General features: G+C 39.2%; 1 protein-coding gene across 3 annotated transcripts in view; it reads left to right on the forward strand.

Moving 5' to 3' along the window:
* VWA8 (von Willebrand factor A domain containing 8) overlaps positions 1–14,390 on the forward strand; it is an 88,173-nt gene that overhangs the window by 19,590 nt on the left and 54,193 nt on the right. For all 3 annotated transcript variants that reach the window (XR_015795917.1, XM_088139487.1, XM_088139488.1), the window contains exons 11-19: positions 613–747; positions 942–1,019; positions 2,752–2,912; positions 3,254–3,367; positions 6,785–6,953; positions 7,455–7,532; positions 9,224–9,339; positions 10,493–10,599; positions 13,042–13,148. Coding sequence is in view for 2 of the 3 variants with exons in the window: in XM_088139487.1 (XP_087995613.1) it covers positions 613–747; positions 942–1,019; positions 2,752–2,912; positions 3,254–3,367; positions 6,785–6,953; positions 7,455–7,532; positions 9,224–9,339; positions 10,493–10,599; positions 13,042–13,148 (1,065 nt within the window). In the remaining variant the exon portion in view is untranslated. The remainder of the gene's footprint in view (positions 1–612; positions 748–941; positions 1,020–2,751; positions 2,913–3,253; positions 3,368–6,784; positions 6,954–7,454; positions 7,533–9,223; positions 9,340–10,492; positions 10,600–13,041; positions 13,149–14,390) is intronic.

A 14,390-nucleotide genomic window follows, 5' to 3' on the forward strand; every position in this document is an offset into this window, starting at 1 on the left:
TAAAGATTGGCATTAAAACCAAGCAATAGATTAGATTGCAGGTGACCCTCCTAGCAAAAGGGTTTTTCAGATTATTCAAATTCATATCCAATAAGGCTGTTCTTTAGATAAACTGAACTCCAGTAATTTACGGTTTGAAAAGTCAAAATCTATCCTTTACATGATGTCTGAAACAGAAGCCCCAAACTGTGGTAAATTTTATCCATGACTTGGTGAAATGAGCCAACATCATAAAGTGCTTTGAAACTGTATTATTTCAATCATAATGAAACTATAGATAATTTCAACTATTACTACTACTACTACTACTACTAATAATAACGAATACTAGCTGTATTAAGAGTTGTTGCTGTAGAAGTTTGTTAAGTAAATTCGTTGAATAAAGAATAACTATTGTTTGTCAAAATCTGGGTATCACAACGAGTTAGGTTAATTGGAAGTGGAAGTAGAACTAAAATGGGATAGCAGCTTCAATTCATGAGTAAAGAAGGGGTTAAAGGTCAACTTAATGAACATTGTGCTATGGACATTAAGTATCAAGTTCATGGTATAACATATATTAAGTTGACCTACCACCCTTCCCCTGACTCATACTTGTAACCTTTCTTGTAGGTTCCTGCTGGGGCTCAGCTCTCAGGCCAGAGGTCTGAAGCAGATGGGTTTGTCAAAACTTCCAGCCATGAACAGCTGTTGGCTGAAATGATGCAGTCTCATATGGTTAAGGATATCTGTTTGATTGGACAAAAAGTAAGTACCGTGTTGTAAATGTATGAATTGCACCCTTCCAATCTGCATCAGCATGCACCGTTTTATTTAATAAACATATTTGCTTGTATCATTTTCTCACAGTTGGTCATCTGAAAGGCACTGTTGCTTCTCCAGTTGGAATGATTATTTGCATGACCCTTTCAAAATGTTTCCTCTTTCTTCCATTCCCTCAGGGTTGTGGCAAAACTGTTGTGGCTAAGGCGTTTGCAGCTGTGTTGGGATATCACATAGAACCTATCATGCTTTATCAGGTAAATTCTTTAATATTCCCCATACTTGGTGTAAGACTTCTCAGGACGTAGCCATTTCGTTCTCCCCGCCCCCACCTTCTCTCTCTCTCTCTCTCTCTCTCTCTCTCTCTCTTTCTCTCTTGCCTGCTCTGAAGCAAGTTAGCATCTCAGTGAAAGGTAGGCTGTTGAATTGTTACTCTGTTCTAAACGGCAGCTGATTTTTATTGCTGTCCTTAATAGGTATGGTATTTAAAATGTATTTTAAAAATATAATATAAATTTGTCACTGCCCAGAGTCGCTCTGCAGTGAGTTGGGCAGTGACAAATTTGAAATATAAATGAATATCTTTTTATGATCATTTTTTTAAAAAATAAAGTCAATCAGTTATATAATTATATATGTTTATATACAGGGTATCCTACCCCATAGACAATTTATTATATAAATTACATTAAACGCGTGTGGCCTTTTTTCTAAACACTTCCTTACTTGTTTGGTGCATGACCTTTGAACTTTCCTAAATACAGTAACATTTTCTTTGGGAAAAAATAATTAATAAAACATACTGTGATAGGTCTATGGGGCCTGGCTTTTGATACACCCTCATCAAAAAGGTATGTGTAGACACATGTTAAATTAGCTTAGTACATACACATTTACAGACACACACACAAACACACAAATGGTCATAGTCTCATGAGGTTCCCAAGACTCAATTGATACTGACATGTTGCAAGATTTTGTGTGAGACTACCAAAACCTTGTGAGATTTGGCTATCTCATAAGATTTCAACCATTTTAAGCAATATCTATGTTTATTTTTATTTGTCCCTAGTAGCATACCCAGGCAGATTCCAGCACTTCCCAGATCACAAGTGGGGAGCTGCTAAGTTAGTAAATTTAGGGATAAACTGAAAAGTAAAACAATGCACAGTTTTTGAGATGTAGAATTTGATAGCTATATTTCAAAATCATAAAGCCCTATTGGGCAATGGCAGATCATGATGATGATTTACAGCCAAGAGACCTGAATAGGAATCGGACAATTTGCATCAAGGATGGGAGTTTCAACTATTAAAAATTCAGTGATTGTGTAGCTTAATCTCTAGCCTAATGGGTTATGTAAGCAGGAAACAAGCTGGACCTCTAACTTGAATAGTACAAAGAAGAATGCTCATAGCGAAACTGATTTCAACCAAAGCCCTCTTTGCAATAAATTGATTTTCATCTACTGGAAAAAATGGATTTTACTCCCTTGGAATGTACTGATTAACACCAAGCTCCTACCCTGATTGAAGTGAATTGATTTTTCCCCATACAGCATTTCAGGGAAGGTTGTTATTGATAGCACCTTTTTAACAACTCATCTTGTTCTTAAAAGTGGCCTGCCCGTACCAATTTTTTAATATGAATATCTGTGTATCCTTGCACATACTCATCTTATTTAGTGCTCCTATTTAATATTTGTGCTGCTGAAGCAAAGACACGAATATATACCCAGCTCAGGTGGCTATTCATAGGTCAGCCTTGCTTTTCATTTGAAATTTCCGCAGGGAAATTTCTAGCAGCGCTCTTCAATAAATTGTCCAAATAAGAAGAAAATATTCCAAGCATTGTTTTGAGAAGATAGCTGAAATAATAAAGAAGCACTTTCATGCATTTGGGGCCATGATTTGTTTAAAGAATTCTGCACTGGCAGCCAAATATAGCTGAGTTTAATTGCAGTTTTGGTGCTGTTCTTGTTATTTATAGGATATGACAGCTCGAGATCTCCTGCAGCAAAGGTACACTCTGCCCAACGGGGACACCTCCTGGAGACCTTCTCCACTGGTAACAGCTGCCCTCCAGGGGAAGCTTGTCATTCTAGATGGTATTCACCGGGTCAATCCAGGCACACTAGCTGTCCTTCAAAGGTCAGTACAACAAGAGTTATGGATAGGTCTGCGGAGTGTTAAAAAGGGATGTAATCATTGAGCCATGCACACAGTCCAGTGGCATGTTCACACTTCCATCTGAGAAGAGGCATAATGTACCTTGTTGGGCCATAATTGCAACACGTGTGCAGAATATCTCCAAGTGTGAGAACTTGGCATGATTTATTCCAGTGAGAGCTTTCCTCCCATTGCGCTGAGGGTGGACACTCCATTTCTGACCAGGAATGCTGCTTAAAGGCCCAGCCCTGATATATGTTCACAGAAAACCCAGGGTGATGGGAACCTCCATTTATTTATTTATTCCACAAAATCTGCTTTAGGTTGATTCATGATAGAGAGATTACACTTTACGATGGTACCAGGTTGCTGAGGGAAGATAGATACCGAAAGCTACAAGAACAGCTGCATCTTTCAGATGAGGAACTACAGCAAAGGTAACCTGCTAGGTATTAAAATTAATTGAATTTTCATATGGGCATGGAAGAGTAAAAGACTTGCTTTATGTCTTTAGGAAGATCTGGATTTGTTTTACATATTTATAAACCACACTGCTTATAAAGAAAGCCACATGCACAGTTGCTGATGATTGTTAGGTATTTCACTACATTATTTCACTGTAACCTCTAAAGCTGTGCCTTTTCTTGAATTCCTGTATAAACATCTTAAGCAGCCGTAGGCAACAGGAACATTGTGGTTAGTATGTCATTTTAAAGTGACTTTAAAGCAGTCAGTTAAGTAGCAGTAAATTAGTAATATTGGAGGCGATTGATATCTAGAAATTTATACAATGAAAAAAAGATATTAATTGTAAAAGTTGCAGTGTTCATTTATTTCCTATGTGAAAGCCCTGATCAAACTCTATGTAGTAAATTGCATGAAGAACTACAGGCACTCCTGATCAAATAGTATGTTTCAACAAATCTGTATGGGAACAGAAGCCAACACGGCCTCTACAGGGTACAATGATGTTTGTGTGCAGTTGTTTACAATTCAGAATAAGAAAACAGTGAATATGGGAGAAGTGTGGACATTCATTCAGTCAGTACATTATAATACCTCTTCTAGCAGAATTAAGAGCTTTCAAGTTTTTTCTGTACCCAGTTAATAGTCTTTCTACTCTTTCTTTTTGGTTTTTTCCCTACTCTTCCTTACAACACTCTTCCAACTCAAAAATATTCTTCAGTCTCTTTGCACATATGGCATGGTTGCAATCTCTCCACAGATTTTCAGTAAAATTCAAGCCTAGAGACTGTGAGGGCCATTCCGGAATCTTTTATTTTTGTTTCCTTAGGTTCTTCATGTTGATTTGGAGGTATGTTTCTGGCTGTTGTCTCACCAACCTCTTTTCAGCTTCAGTTTCTTCCACTTCTAGGCTAAGTTGCTATTTAGTTGAATCCATTCTTCTTTCCATCCACGCAACATTTCCTCTGTCTTTGGTTGTCACACAACTCCAGAGCATAATAGAACCATGTTAAGAACTTGTGCAAGGTGTTATTTCTTTCACCCTTTTTTCTTTAAATGTGTCTTGTATGCTTGTGGCCAAAGGTTTTCTTTTGCATAATTTGAACGACTTTTGTGATGAAGTCAGAGAAAAGATTTCCTTCTGACATTTCTCCCATGCAGATCATTGTTATTTAAACAATTCTGTACTATGGATCTATGCATAATTACTCTAGTGTCAGCTAAATATTTCAGCAAGTTGTTTGCAGTGGTCCATGGATTGTTTTTAGGAGATCTGAACAGTCTGGAGGTAGCTCTAGAAGAGGATTTTCTTGGTCTTTTCAATCTTGTCTTGACTTTAGCAATTCCATGCAATTTCTCTTTCTTAACAGTGTTTGCTTGCTCCTGTTTCTGTGCTTCCTGATCCAAAGATTCTAGGTGGCTTATTGCTCATGAATACAGGAAAAACAGCAACAGTAATAGAACTTCATATGAGCCACCTTAAATCAATCCTAACCCAGTTGTTGTCTCCAATCAAGTTGTCCTTTGCTCCAAAAACTTTTTGAAAAAGCAATGTTTGAACAGACTTCCTGAATGCTAACAGGAACGGTCCGTTCTGATCTTGGAGAGGCGAGTGAGGGTCTGTGGCATTGAAGAGTTCAAATGACTTATTATGGAGGTCAAGAAAATAATGGGGATAATGTTGTGATCAGGCACGATGCTTGGTGGATTTCAATCAAAACCCTGGCAGCCTACAGCAGAATCTCATAATCCAAATTCCAGGAATCATGTAGCAATTCTGACATTATCCATAATACTTGCTTGACACTTTTAAAATTTTGGTTTGTAGAGCCACATTTTGAAAAAGGATCGAAACTGAAATACATGAAACTGAACAAAAAACTGGAACCGGTGTTATTTTATAGTGGACTTATTGTTTCCTTACACAGTAGAGAAACAACCTTTTCAGAGTAATGCGAATGGGTTTTTACCCTGTGGAGAACAACGATAAAATAGGTTATATTACAGTGCCAAAGTGCTTTTTTATGTTGGTGCTTAAGGGACCTGGTTGCTAGCTTTAGCTGTGATTTATATATGTATGTGTATTTGTGCCACCACTTATGCTGTTTTGGAAATTAGTTCCCTTGCTTTAGAGCAGTGTTGTCCAAACTTGGCCACTTTAAGATGAGTGGACTTCAACTCCCATAATTGGCCAAGTTTGGACAACACTGCTTTAGAGAATGCTGCACTGTGATGGGGTATGGATTGTTAATGTTGCATATCCTTAGAGAAAAGGTTTTCAGAAACAAGCATCCTACTTAATAATAAAAATAAAATGGATTTAAATAAAGGAGTGTTCTTGATGACCCAGGAGACAGTTGTTTCAAAAATACTTTGTAATAAGCTTGGTTGCCATAAGCTTCAAGAAGCAACCACAGTGAAATCACATCTGTCATGAGGTCATCAGCCAAAAGACCAAAATAAATTATACTAGTTGCGCCACTTGTTTGATGACATCATGATGCACATCACATAATTTACATCATTAGCCCAATGATGTCATGATGTTCCTTAGATCCCCTTGCCCCCTCTGGCAGATGCCCTGTTGGTTGCTATCTTCTGATGGTTGCTGTTCTTCTCCATGTTGACAACTGCCTTGTCATTCATTCCCGTTTCACATTATTCTTTCAGATCCTTCACTGTCCATGTTTATCAGTAAAGGATTAGCTTTGAGGCTTGCGGCATTCAGCTAAAAATAACTGTTACGAACTTCAAGGCTTTGATCTGTATGACTGTTTTCCACAGGCAGTTTACTCTTTCGCATTTTTGTTTGTGTTTTCCAAAAAAAGATTGCCCGCTGCTGTATAATTTGTTCATATTGTTCCTGCAAGGCAAAGTAGGACTAAGTCTTTTGCCTCTGAATACAACCCTCTTAGGTGAACTGGCAAACAAACAGGAAGTCTTCAGTTAACTATGGCTTCCCGTTTTGTCCAAACCAGGAAACTTATGATTAACAGCTTTGGAACAAGGCAGCATATTCTCATCGAATAAATGTGCGGTATCTGTTTACTGCTCTGGTTTACTCCAAAGCCGTTAGGGTTAATTAACAGCTGGTAATCTGTAGTTAAGGGAAGTCTTCCAGGTGAATTAGTTGACTTGGGTAAAATACAGTAGAGAGAGATGGCATGCACAAGTAGGAGTTTAATTCATATCTAATCCTGTTGTGCCTGGTTAGGCTAATCTGCCCAGGCTAATGAGTTAGAGTAGTGTGAAAAAATGCTAGCTTGGGTATTTATTTTGAGATCAAATCATGAACAGAAATGCAGAAACAGAACGTGTTTTTGAACAACACACAGCCACCCTTCAGCTCTGTGCGAGGCCAAACAACTAAACGAATTATTTTCCCCTAGGGCCATTTTTCCCATCCACCCCTCGTTCAGACTAATTGCACTGGCAGAGCCTCCTCCTGTTGGAAGTACCACTCAGCAGTGGCTGGGCCCGGAGCTCTTAACTCTTTTCCTTTTCCATTATGTAAAGCCACTAAGCAAGAGTGAAGAAATTCTAGTTATTCAAGAGATGGTAAGTGACTCCAGAGCTTGACGTTGGCATCTGTTTGGGTCATTGCTTGTTCTGTCCTGCTTCCTCTCTGTTCGCAGAATTGGTTATGGCAAAGTCATAAATGTACAAGAAGCTGAACTAACTGGGCTTGGCCTGCATATTTGATATTCTGTCCTGTTTATATTTATCTACCCCTAGACTAACTGGGCTAACGTTGTATATGTGCGTGCATTGAATGTGTATTCAAGTAGCACACAAAATGGTGCAGTGTGGAAGATTGCTGTTGAATGTTGATCACTCTGGCAAACCAGTGATTTCCTAAGATACCCCATTCCTTCTCTTTTCAGCACATTCAGTGTTCACTGGCCTGTTTGGTCCTCCCACATGTTTCTTTGTATTAACTTCCCTCCCAAATCACTTGACACTTCTCTTAAATCTCCTTGTGCCATTTTGAGGTGTGTGTGTTGATTTGTCTACATCACAATGACCACAGAAGGAAGTTTATACATATATTTGTTTCAGGTTCCAAATGTACCTGGTGCCGCAGTGGAGAAGTTATTGAAGTTAACACACAAACTTCGTGAGACAAATGATCCCACTGTGAGTTTTGATGTTTCAATTTTGATCCTTTGTCTTGCTTTTTCATCATCAGATCCCTAAAACTCCACCATTTTGGCTAAGCCATCACGAGTTTGCAGAATCTCAGAAAGCAATTTTATTTTGAGTTTCTTAGAGAAGTTTTATCTTACATTTTAACGTGTCTTAACATTTAAGTCCCTGTGTAAGTATGGAGTATCACTTTATGTATCAATAGCCTACACACTGAATAGTTAGATGTTTACTGTTATGGAAACGTGGTCAGTCTTGAAAAATGCACGTGGAGCTTCATGTCGATACCATTTTCTGTCTAAATTGTTTACAGAGAGTGAGTCTGAAAAGTAGGACTTCTCAGTAGAGTTTTCTTAAAATGGCAAAATGTCCAGAGGCTATCACATAGAAGTGAGTCACATTCAGCCTGGGAGGGGATTCTTACAGATGAATAGTGACAGGCCATCCACAGAAAGAAGATATAAATAGCTTGCTTGTGCTGGAAGTTGAACTTCATGCTTAGGTGCATACTCCGCGGCGGCTTGCAATAGGGGGAGAAGACATTATCTGCAAGATTCCAGATGTGTGCTGATTCTTCTGTAAGGTGGTAATAACAGAACACAAATGCAATTGCTAACTTGTTCAGTGTGCAGATTGCTCTTCCCCTTAAACATGATCTAGGTCCTAACAATGAATGTTCCTGTTGGATACAGATTGGCTTAAATTTCTTTGAGCTAGATTTAGAAGTTGGAGAATGTCTGGATGCTTGTCTTCACAGCGTTCTAGTGCAGTGTTTTGTTTTCATTTCTGCCCTGAGAGAAAATGAAAGTCAGTGGAGAACAAATTCAGGAAAAATTCCTGTCTTGATGGAAAGATTGGTTTTCAATTGTTGACTTAAATATAATAGCTAATTAACGCAGGTTGGAGTTTAGCCACAGCATTGCTGTTTCATGGCAAGGTTTCAGATTAGGTTGGCATTTGAGAAAGAAGGCAAAATTGCAGTGAATTTTTTTTTTTTTTTTTAGTTCCCAGGATATACCATCTGTCTGGCAATGCTAGACAGCTTAATAAGACATTAATCTCACCAGACTGGATTACTCTTAACATTTGAACATGCCAGGCCAATGCAGGCTTAACCCTTGAACTCTTAAAGCCACAGATAATGGCTTTGGATCACGTATTCTTTAATCTCCACCACTTCCATTCCCATTTTTCTTGTCTGTGGAAGAAACTCTCTTAATTATCACAATAGTAATACAGCATTGCATTGCCTGATTGTTAATACTGATCAGGATTTGCTACTCAGCTTCAAATTCTGATTCCACATCCTGGTTAATTACATTTAGTGTTAGTGGCAGGGTAATACATTACTATTAATGTTCACGCACCCAGGCCTGAATTCAGGTAAGCCCTTAGTAAGATAGGGTGAAGGCATTTTTTATATTGTCTTCTTCACAAGCCAGAGGCACCAATAACAAAAGGCACCTGGTCCTGCCTGCCCTTCAAAACCATGATCAGGTTTGCATTTAAAGTACTGGAAACTCTGTCAAGCCATGCCTTTGAATAGCATTTTTCCTGAAGGTCCCTGGAGGACACCAGACTGGGAAAGGTTCCTTCTGTAAAGTGTTGCATCTTTGGAAAGAATTCTCTCTTCTGCTTCACAGGTGACGATAAACAAAATTAAATTCATTTCCCATTGACAGGCACAGTCTCTAGCTTCATCCTTATCTACGCGCCAGTTATTGAGAATCTGTCGGCGACTCTCTCACTACCCGGACGAAAGTCTCCACCACGCTATCAATAAAGCTTGTCTTTCCAGGTACGTTTTTGTAGGTTTTTAATAGGTATTTTGTTTTATCTTAACACTGGAAGTATGTCATTTATTTCTTTCACAGTTTGAAAGTCATTGACAAAAAACATTTGATCAGCTAGATGAGATTCATTGTATTCCCATGATGATTACAAAATTGCCAAGGCAAAATTGCAGGCCTTGTTCAGAACAGGAATAGGTTTGTCAATGATCCTGCAGTGACAAAACATAGCAATGTATCCTTGACAGGATCACAATTGTTCCAGCTTCTCAGAAATGGGAAACAGTCGCCTTGTTTGATGTTTTCTTGGAAGGAGGATGATTTTCTTCCTTCTTACTCTTCCAGAAATTGCTAAACTACAACTCTCAGCAGCCTGTCAGAGTGAGAGATGCTGAGCGTTGTAGTTGAGTGAGATATGAGGACCATAGATTCACCCCACCGATCATTCATAAATACATATATTTCCAACTTCTTCTGAAGAGAGGAATGTTGGTTTGCCTAGTAGAGCAACTTATAATGAACTTAATCATGTTTCATAGTTGTAATGGTATGTGGGAACTAGACAGTGGTCAGATAAGAGGCTGCTTAGCCTGCAGAAGGAATGGGAGCATGGCAAACATCTCAGAAGGGACCCTCCCTAGTTTCTTAGGCTGTAAAGGTGAGGAGGGAGAGATGTACTTTCAGACTTGCAAAATTCTGTTAATGTAGCTTTACAATGAAGTTAGAACTAGTACTTCTGGGTGTGCTTCTTGTCTGGACTACCTCACAAGGCTGACATCAGTATAGATGCTTTGTGTTGGAAAGTAGTGGAAAGAATTTGCTTTGCCACTTCCAGGCTTTGGCAAAATGAAAACAATGCTCACACATGCACACTTGCGCGCACACATATGAGGATTGATGTATCTAAAGCTCTTATAGGAGCCCATCATTTCCCAACCTGATCTCTTCCTCATGTGTTGGGCTATAACTCCTTTCAGGTAAAGCCAGGATGAGCATGGGAATGACATCCAGCACAGTTAGAAGACAGTAATCTAAGAAAGGCACAATGCGCTGATAATATTCAGATGTGAAAAGATCACTGTAGAATCTGGTCACCTGTAAGAAGTCTGCAGAACAGCATTTCTTTTACTGAAATAACCTTCCCTTTTTTTGTGTATCTAGGTTTTTACCCAATCTTGCAAAATCTGCCTTACATAAAATCCTGTTGGATGCTGGGATCGAATCAAGCTCTGCTGATACCCAGAAAATGGAGGGAAGAGACTATAGCTGTAAGCTCTTGGTATTATTCTTCCTTTCCTTTGTTAAGTAAACCTTACATGTACAAACTGGGCACAATCCTGTCATATTTCTAACTCTGGAATCCTGTTTCACCCATTAACATCCAAAAGGTTCTGGTGGCTTCCTGGGATGTTGATTCGGAGACGGCTGGATGTGGGACCCTGTTTATGAAGTTAGAACATAAAAATTAGATGGGTTTGCTACTAGGATACCAGCCTCCCTGCTGCATAGATGCTTCTGTACTTGAAGTACATGATGCTCTAGCGAGTTGGAAGTGGAGTTCCCCAAGCTTATGGTTCTGCAGGACTTGCCTTTTGTAGGCTTGGACTGTGAACTGGCTCAGGAGTTCATGGCCACCATGGACCCAATCCAGGTTGTTGATGGCCTACCTCACAGTGGAGGTCATACATTAGATCTGGTTTTTGTATTAGGGCAGTGGTGACATGCACTGGGGGATGTGGTCATCAGTCCCTTGTCATAGGGAGATCCCTCCCTGTTAGCCGGGTAGTTCTCTTTGACTGCAGGAAATGAGTGCATAGAGGAATGACCTATTTGATCAGTCTGCCCCAGATGCTTAATTGACCCAGTGGGGGGTCTAGAAGGAATGTGGGGTAGTTTCTGAAGCCACACTGCATGGCTCAACCAAGGCCTTAGTCAGTGTTCCAAATGAGCAGTCAGTGACAACCTTGGATCAGATCACACCTGCGTAGACTCTCTGTATGGATGTTGGAGGGTCCCTTGGTTTACAGAGGAACTTTGGGAAATGAAACAGGGCAAGAGATCTCTAAAGCATCCCTGGAGGAAGACAAAGAGTAAATCCAACCAGGCACAGGTAAAAATTTAGTACGGATTCCTAAGGATTACCTTGTGGCAATGATAAAAAGTACTTACTTCTTTACCCTTACCAAATCGCCAGCAGTCCTGTTTCAGGTGACTCGGTTCCTCCTGGGTAGGAAGGGTCCACAGGGCCACTGTGAGATTATTCTTGGCCTCTGTTGGATAAAGTCATTTGGATTTGCTTTGAGTTGGATTCTGGCTGTGCAGGTTCCATGGAATTAGCTGGCATGGTCTTGCTCGATTTTTTGGGAATAGTTTGAGCTGCTTGTCTTCAAGAAGTGAACAGAGTCCTTGGAGCTTGGAGCCTTGCCACCTACAGTGATGCTTTAGGGTCAGATTTAACTCTCATTGGTGTGAGCTGCATAGAACTCAGCAGGGGATAGATGGGATGTAACTGGGAGCAGATTGCCAGGATATCCTCTCCCTGCCCACCATTACACTGCAGCTTTCAGCGTTAAGACAAGCTAAGCTAAGTTAATCTTTAACGGACATTTAGTTAGGCTGCTCCTAAGATCTGAAACGTCCACTTCATGCTATAAAGGAACACTGTGATAATGACCACAGCTGTTTTTGCTTGATCGCTTATGTCTGCTGTGCCAAAAATGTATTAAAATAATCCACTGAAATTTTCTGGCAGGAATTTCTGTTGAATGGGAATACATATATGCAATTTTTAAAAATCACCTTCTATTGTCAAGCGTTATAGTGTATAACTATATGACTGTTACATTTTTTTAATTGTTCCGCTGGTGATGTACAATACAAGAGCTAGTGATAAATAATTTGCCTGTTGATACAATGGGGAACAGTAACAGGATAGATTCATATTCAGTGCTGATTTAAAAATACAAGAAGCTATTTCCCTATTGGAAGCCAATATTAATGATTTAGGGTAAATAGTTGACTACTGTATATTTTGATTTGTGTTCTCTACTTTGGGCTAGAGGATCCTTACCGAAATATCTAAGAGTTTTCATGATGGTGAACTTTTCTGTATTTCTACACCTAGAAGAGTTAAACAACATGCAACTTTTTTATATGTACAATAGGTTCTGAGACCCTGATTCAGATTAGATCCTAGTGTGCATGTAGAAGCATTTAACCCTTTGTTCCCTGCAGTAGTGTAAATCTAGATCAGTTGCTTTGCACATGTTGTTTGTATTGCAACAAATGAATCACTACTTTTACATTATTTGCATTGTGAATTTTAGGTGCTGAAGGGATCTACTTGAAATGATATTTTCAGTGTTTATATTGCATGAAAAATATATGAAAAGCGTAATAGCTTTTTAGAGTAGTGTGTAGTTTGGTCCACAGTCTCTCGTGCCAGCTGCATTTTTACAGATTTCTACATCAGCAAATTCCACAACTGGGATTGGGAGGAAAAGAAACCTCCTTGCAGAACAAATCATGGTTACATCCTTGTCTCCTAAAAGGCCAGAATCATACACCTATGATTAAGTAACATTTCAAAAGCTACTTTGAAGTCTTTCTCAAGGACTTTCTAAAATTAAAGATTTGGTTGCATCTTGAATGGAAATAGTTGTGCATATCTGTGCACTAAGTAATGATCCTTAATTTGTGTGAACATCCAGGTGAAATTAATTCAGGAATCCTCAAGATTGGGAGTGTCAGCATTCCAGTTTACAACCCCTATGAGAACATGAAAGTGCCTGATGTTCTTTTCTATGAAAATACTCAAGTAAGTGCTGGTCTCCTGTTCTTTCAGATAACTGGAGACCAAACCTCTTCACTGTTTTTTTGAGATGTACTCTGAATCAGGGTCCCTCTCCAAAACAGGCACATTTGGCATTTTGAGATCATGTTGTAGGCACCCCAAAATAGCTGTTAGGGTAGGGGCCTGTCTATTGCAAAAGTTATGCCATGATGAATGCAGTCAGTCACAAAATACCCATTTACTAGTAGCCAAGTTGGTTCTTGACAAACTTCCAAAGGATCCCCTACCATCTGAGCTTATTTAATGTTACTTTTTTCCTCCATTCCAGCCCTGGGTTATTTTTGTTTCCTAAGATTGGCTACATACAAGACCAATATATGGGCAAGAGAGATTGTTGGAAATAAAATACCAGGGGTTGGCACTTTGGTTTACAGCATGCTCAATTCCTTGTTTTTAAACTGGTTGAAAAGAGTCAGGCATAGCAAGGTACCAAGGGAGGAATCTGGGACACATTTGATGCCGTAGCAGCACATGGGGGACCCATTGTAAACATTGTTCTAATTTTCTTGCATACTGCTTCATTGCTAAAGGGTTGTCTTCTGTGGGTCCCCTTTTGGGTCTGAGGGATCCTTCCTGAAATATCTTGGGTGTTTGAAATGAGTAACTTTTCTGTATTTCTACATCTGTAATGACCATACACCATTGATACTGCTTTCTTTTTTTTACCTAATTATCCATTGGAGGCCTACTATCTAATCAGTCTAAGTCTATTCAGCTTTGAAACAATCTTTTGTGTGTGTGTGTGTTGTATACTGATGTCTGCAGATGAAAATGTCAAAGGTGTAAATGAAAGGATAGATTTTATAGACACTCCTATTCTTGTACTGGTTAGAAAAACTTGTTTCCTGCTTGTTAGGATCATCATAGATATGACAGTGATGTTGCTGTTTTTTAGAATCTGTGCATATAGCAAAAATTGAAGTGAGTTAATAGAACCTAGTATTGTTAATATATTAGGATAGGATATAAGATAGGACGACCCAATCTTCAGTCTTCTCAAGATTAACCATACCCAATTCCTTCATTCTCTCTTCATAGGACAGTTCTTTGTCCCCTCTCTACCTCTCTAAGCCTATTCTAGTTGTCCTCATCTTTCTTCTAGTGTGGAGAACTGTACATTTGAGGTGGGAGCTAACCAAGACAGAATAAAGATCTTCCCATAATTGCAAAACAGTTCTTTGTTGGTGTAGTCAAATTGCATTTGTC

Source organism: Python bivittatus, unplaced genomic scaffold (assembly GCF_059951505.1).
Source record: "Python bivittatus isolate LINGU-HERP-01145 unplaced genomic scaffold, Pbiv_v1 ctg000210_np1212, whole genome shotgun sequence".
Lineage (NCBI taxonomy): Eukaryota > Metazoa > Chordata > Lepidosauria > Squamata > Pythonidae > Python > Python bivittatus.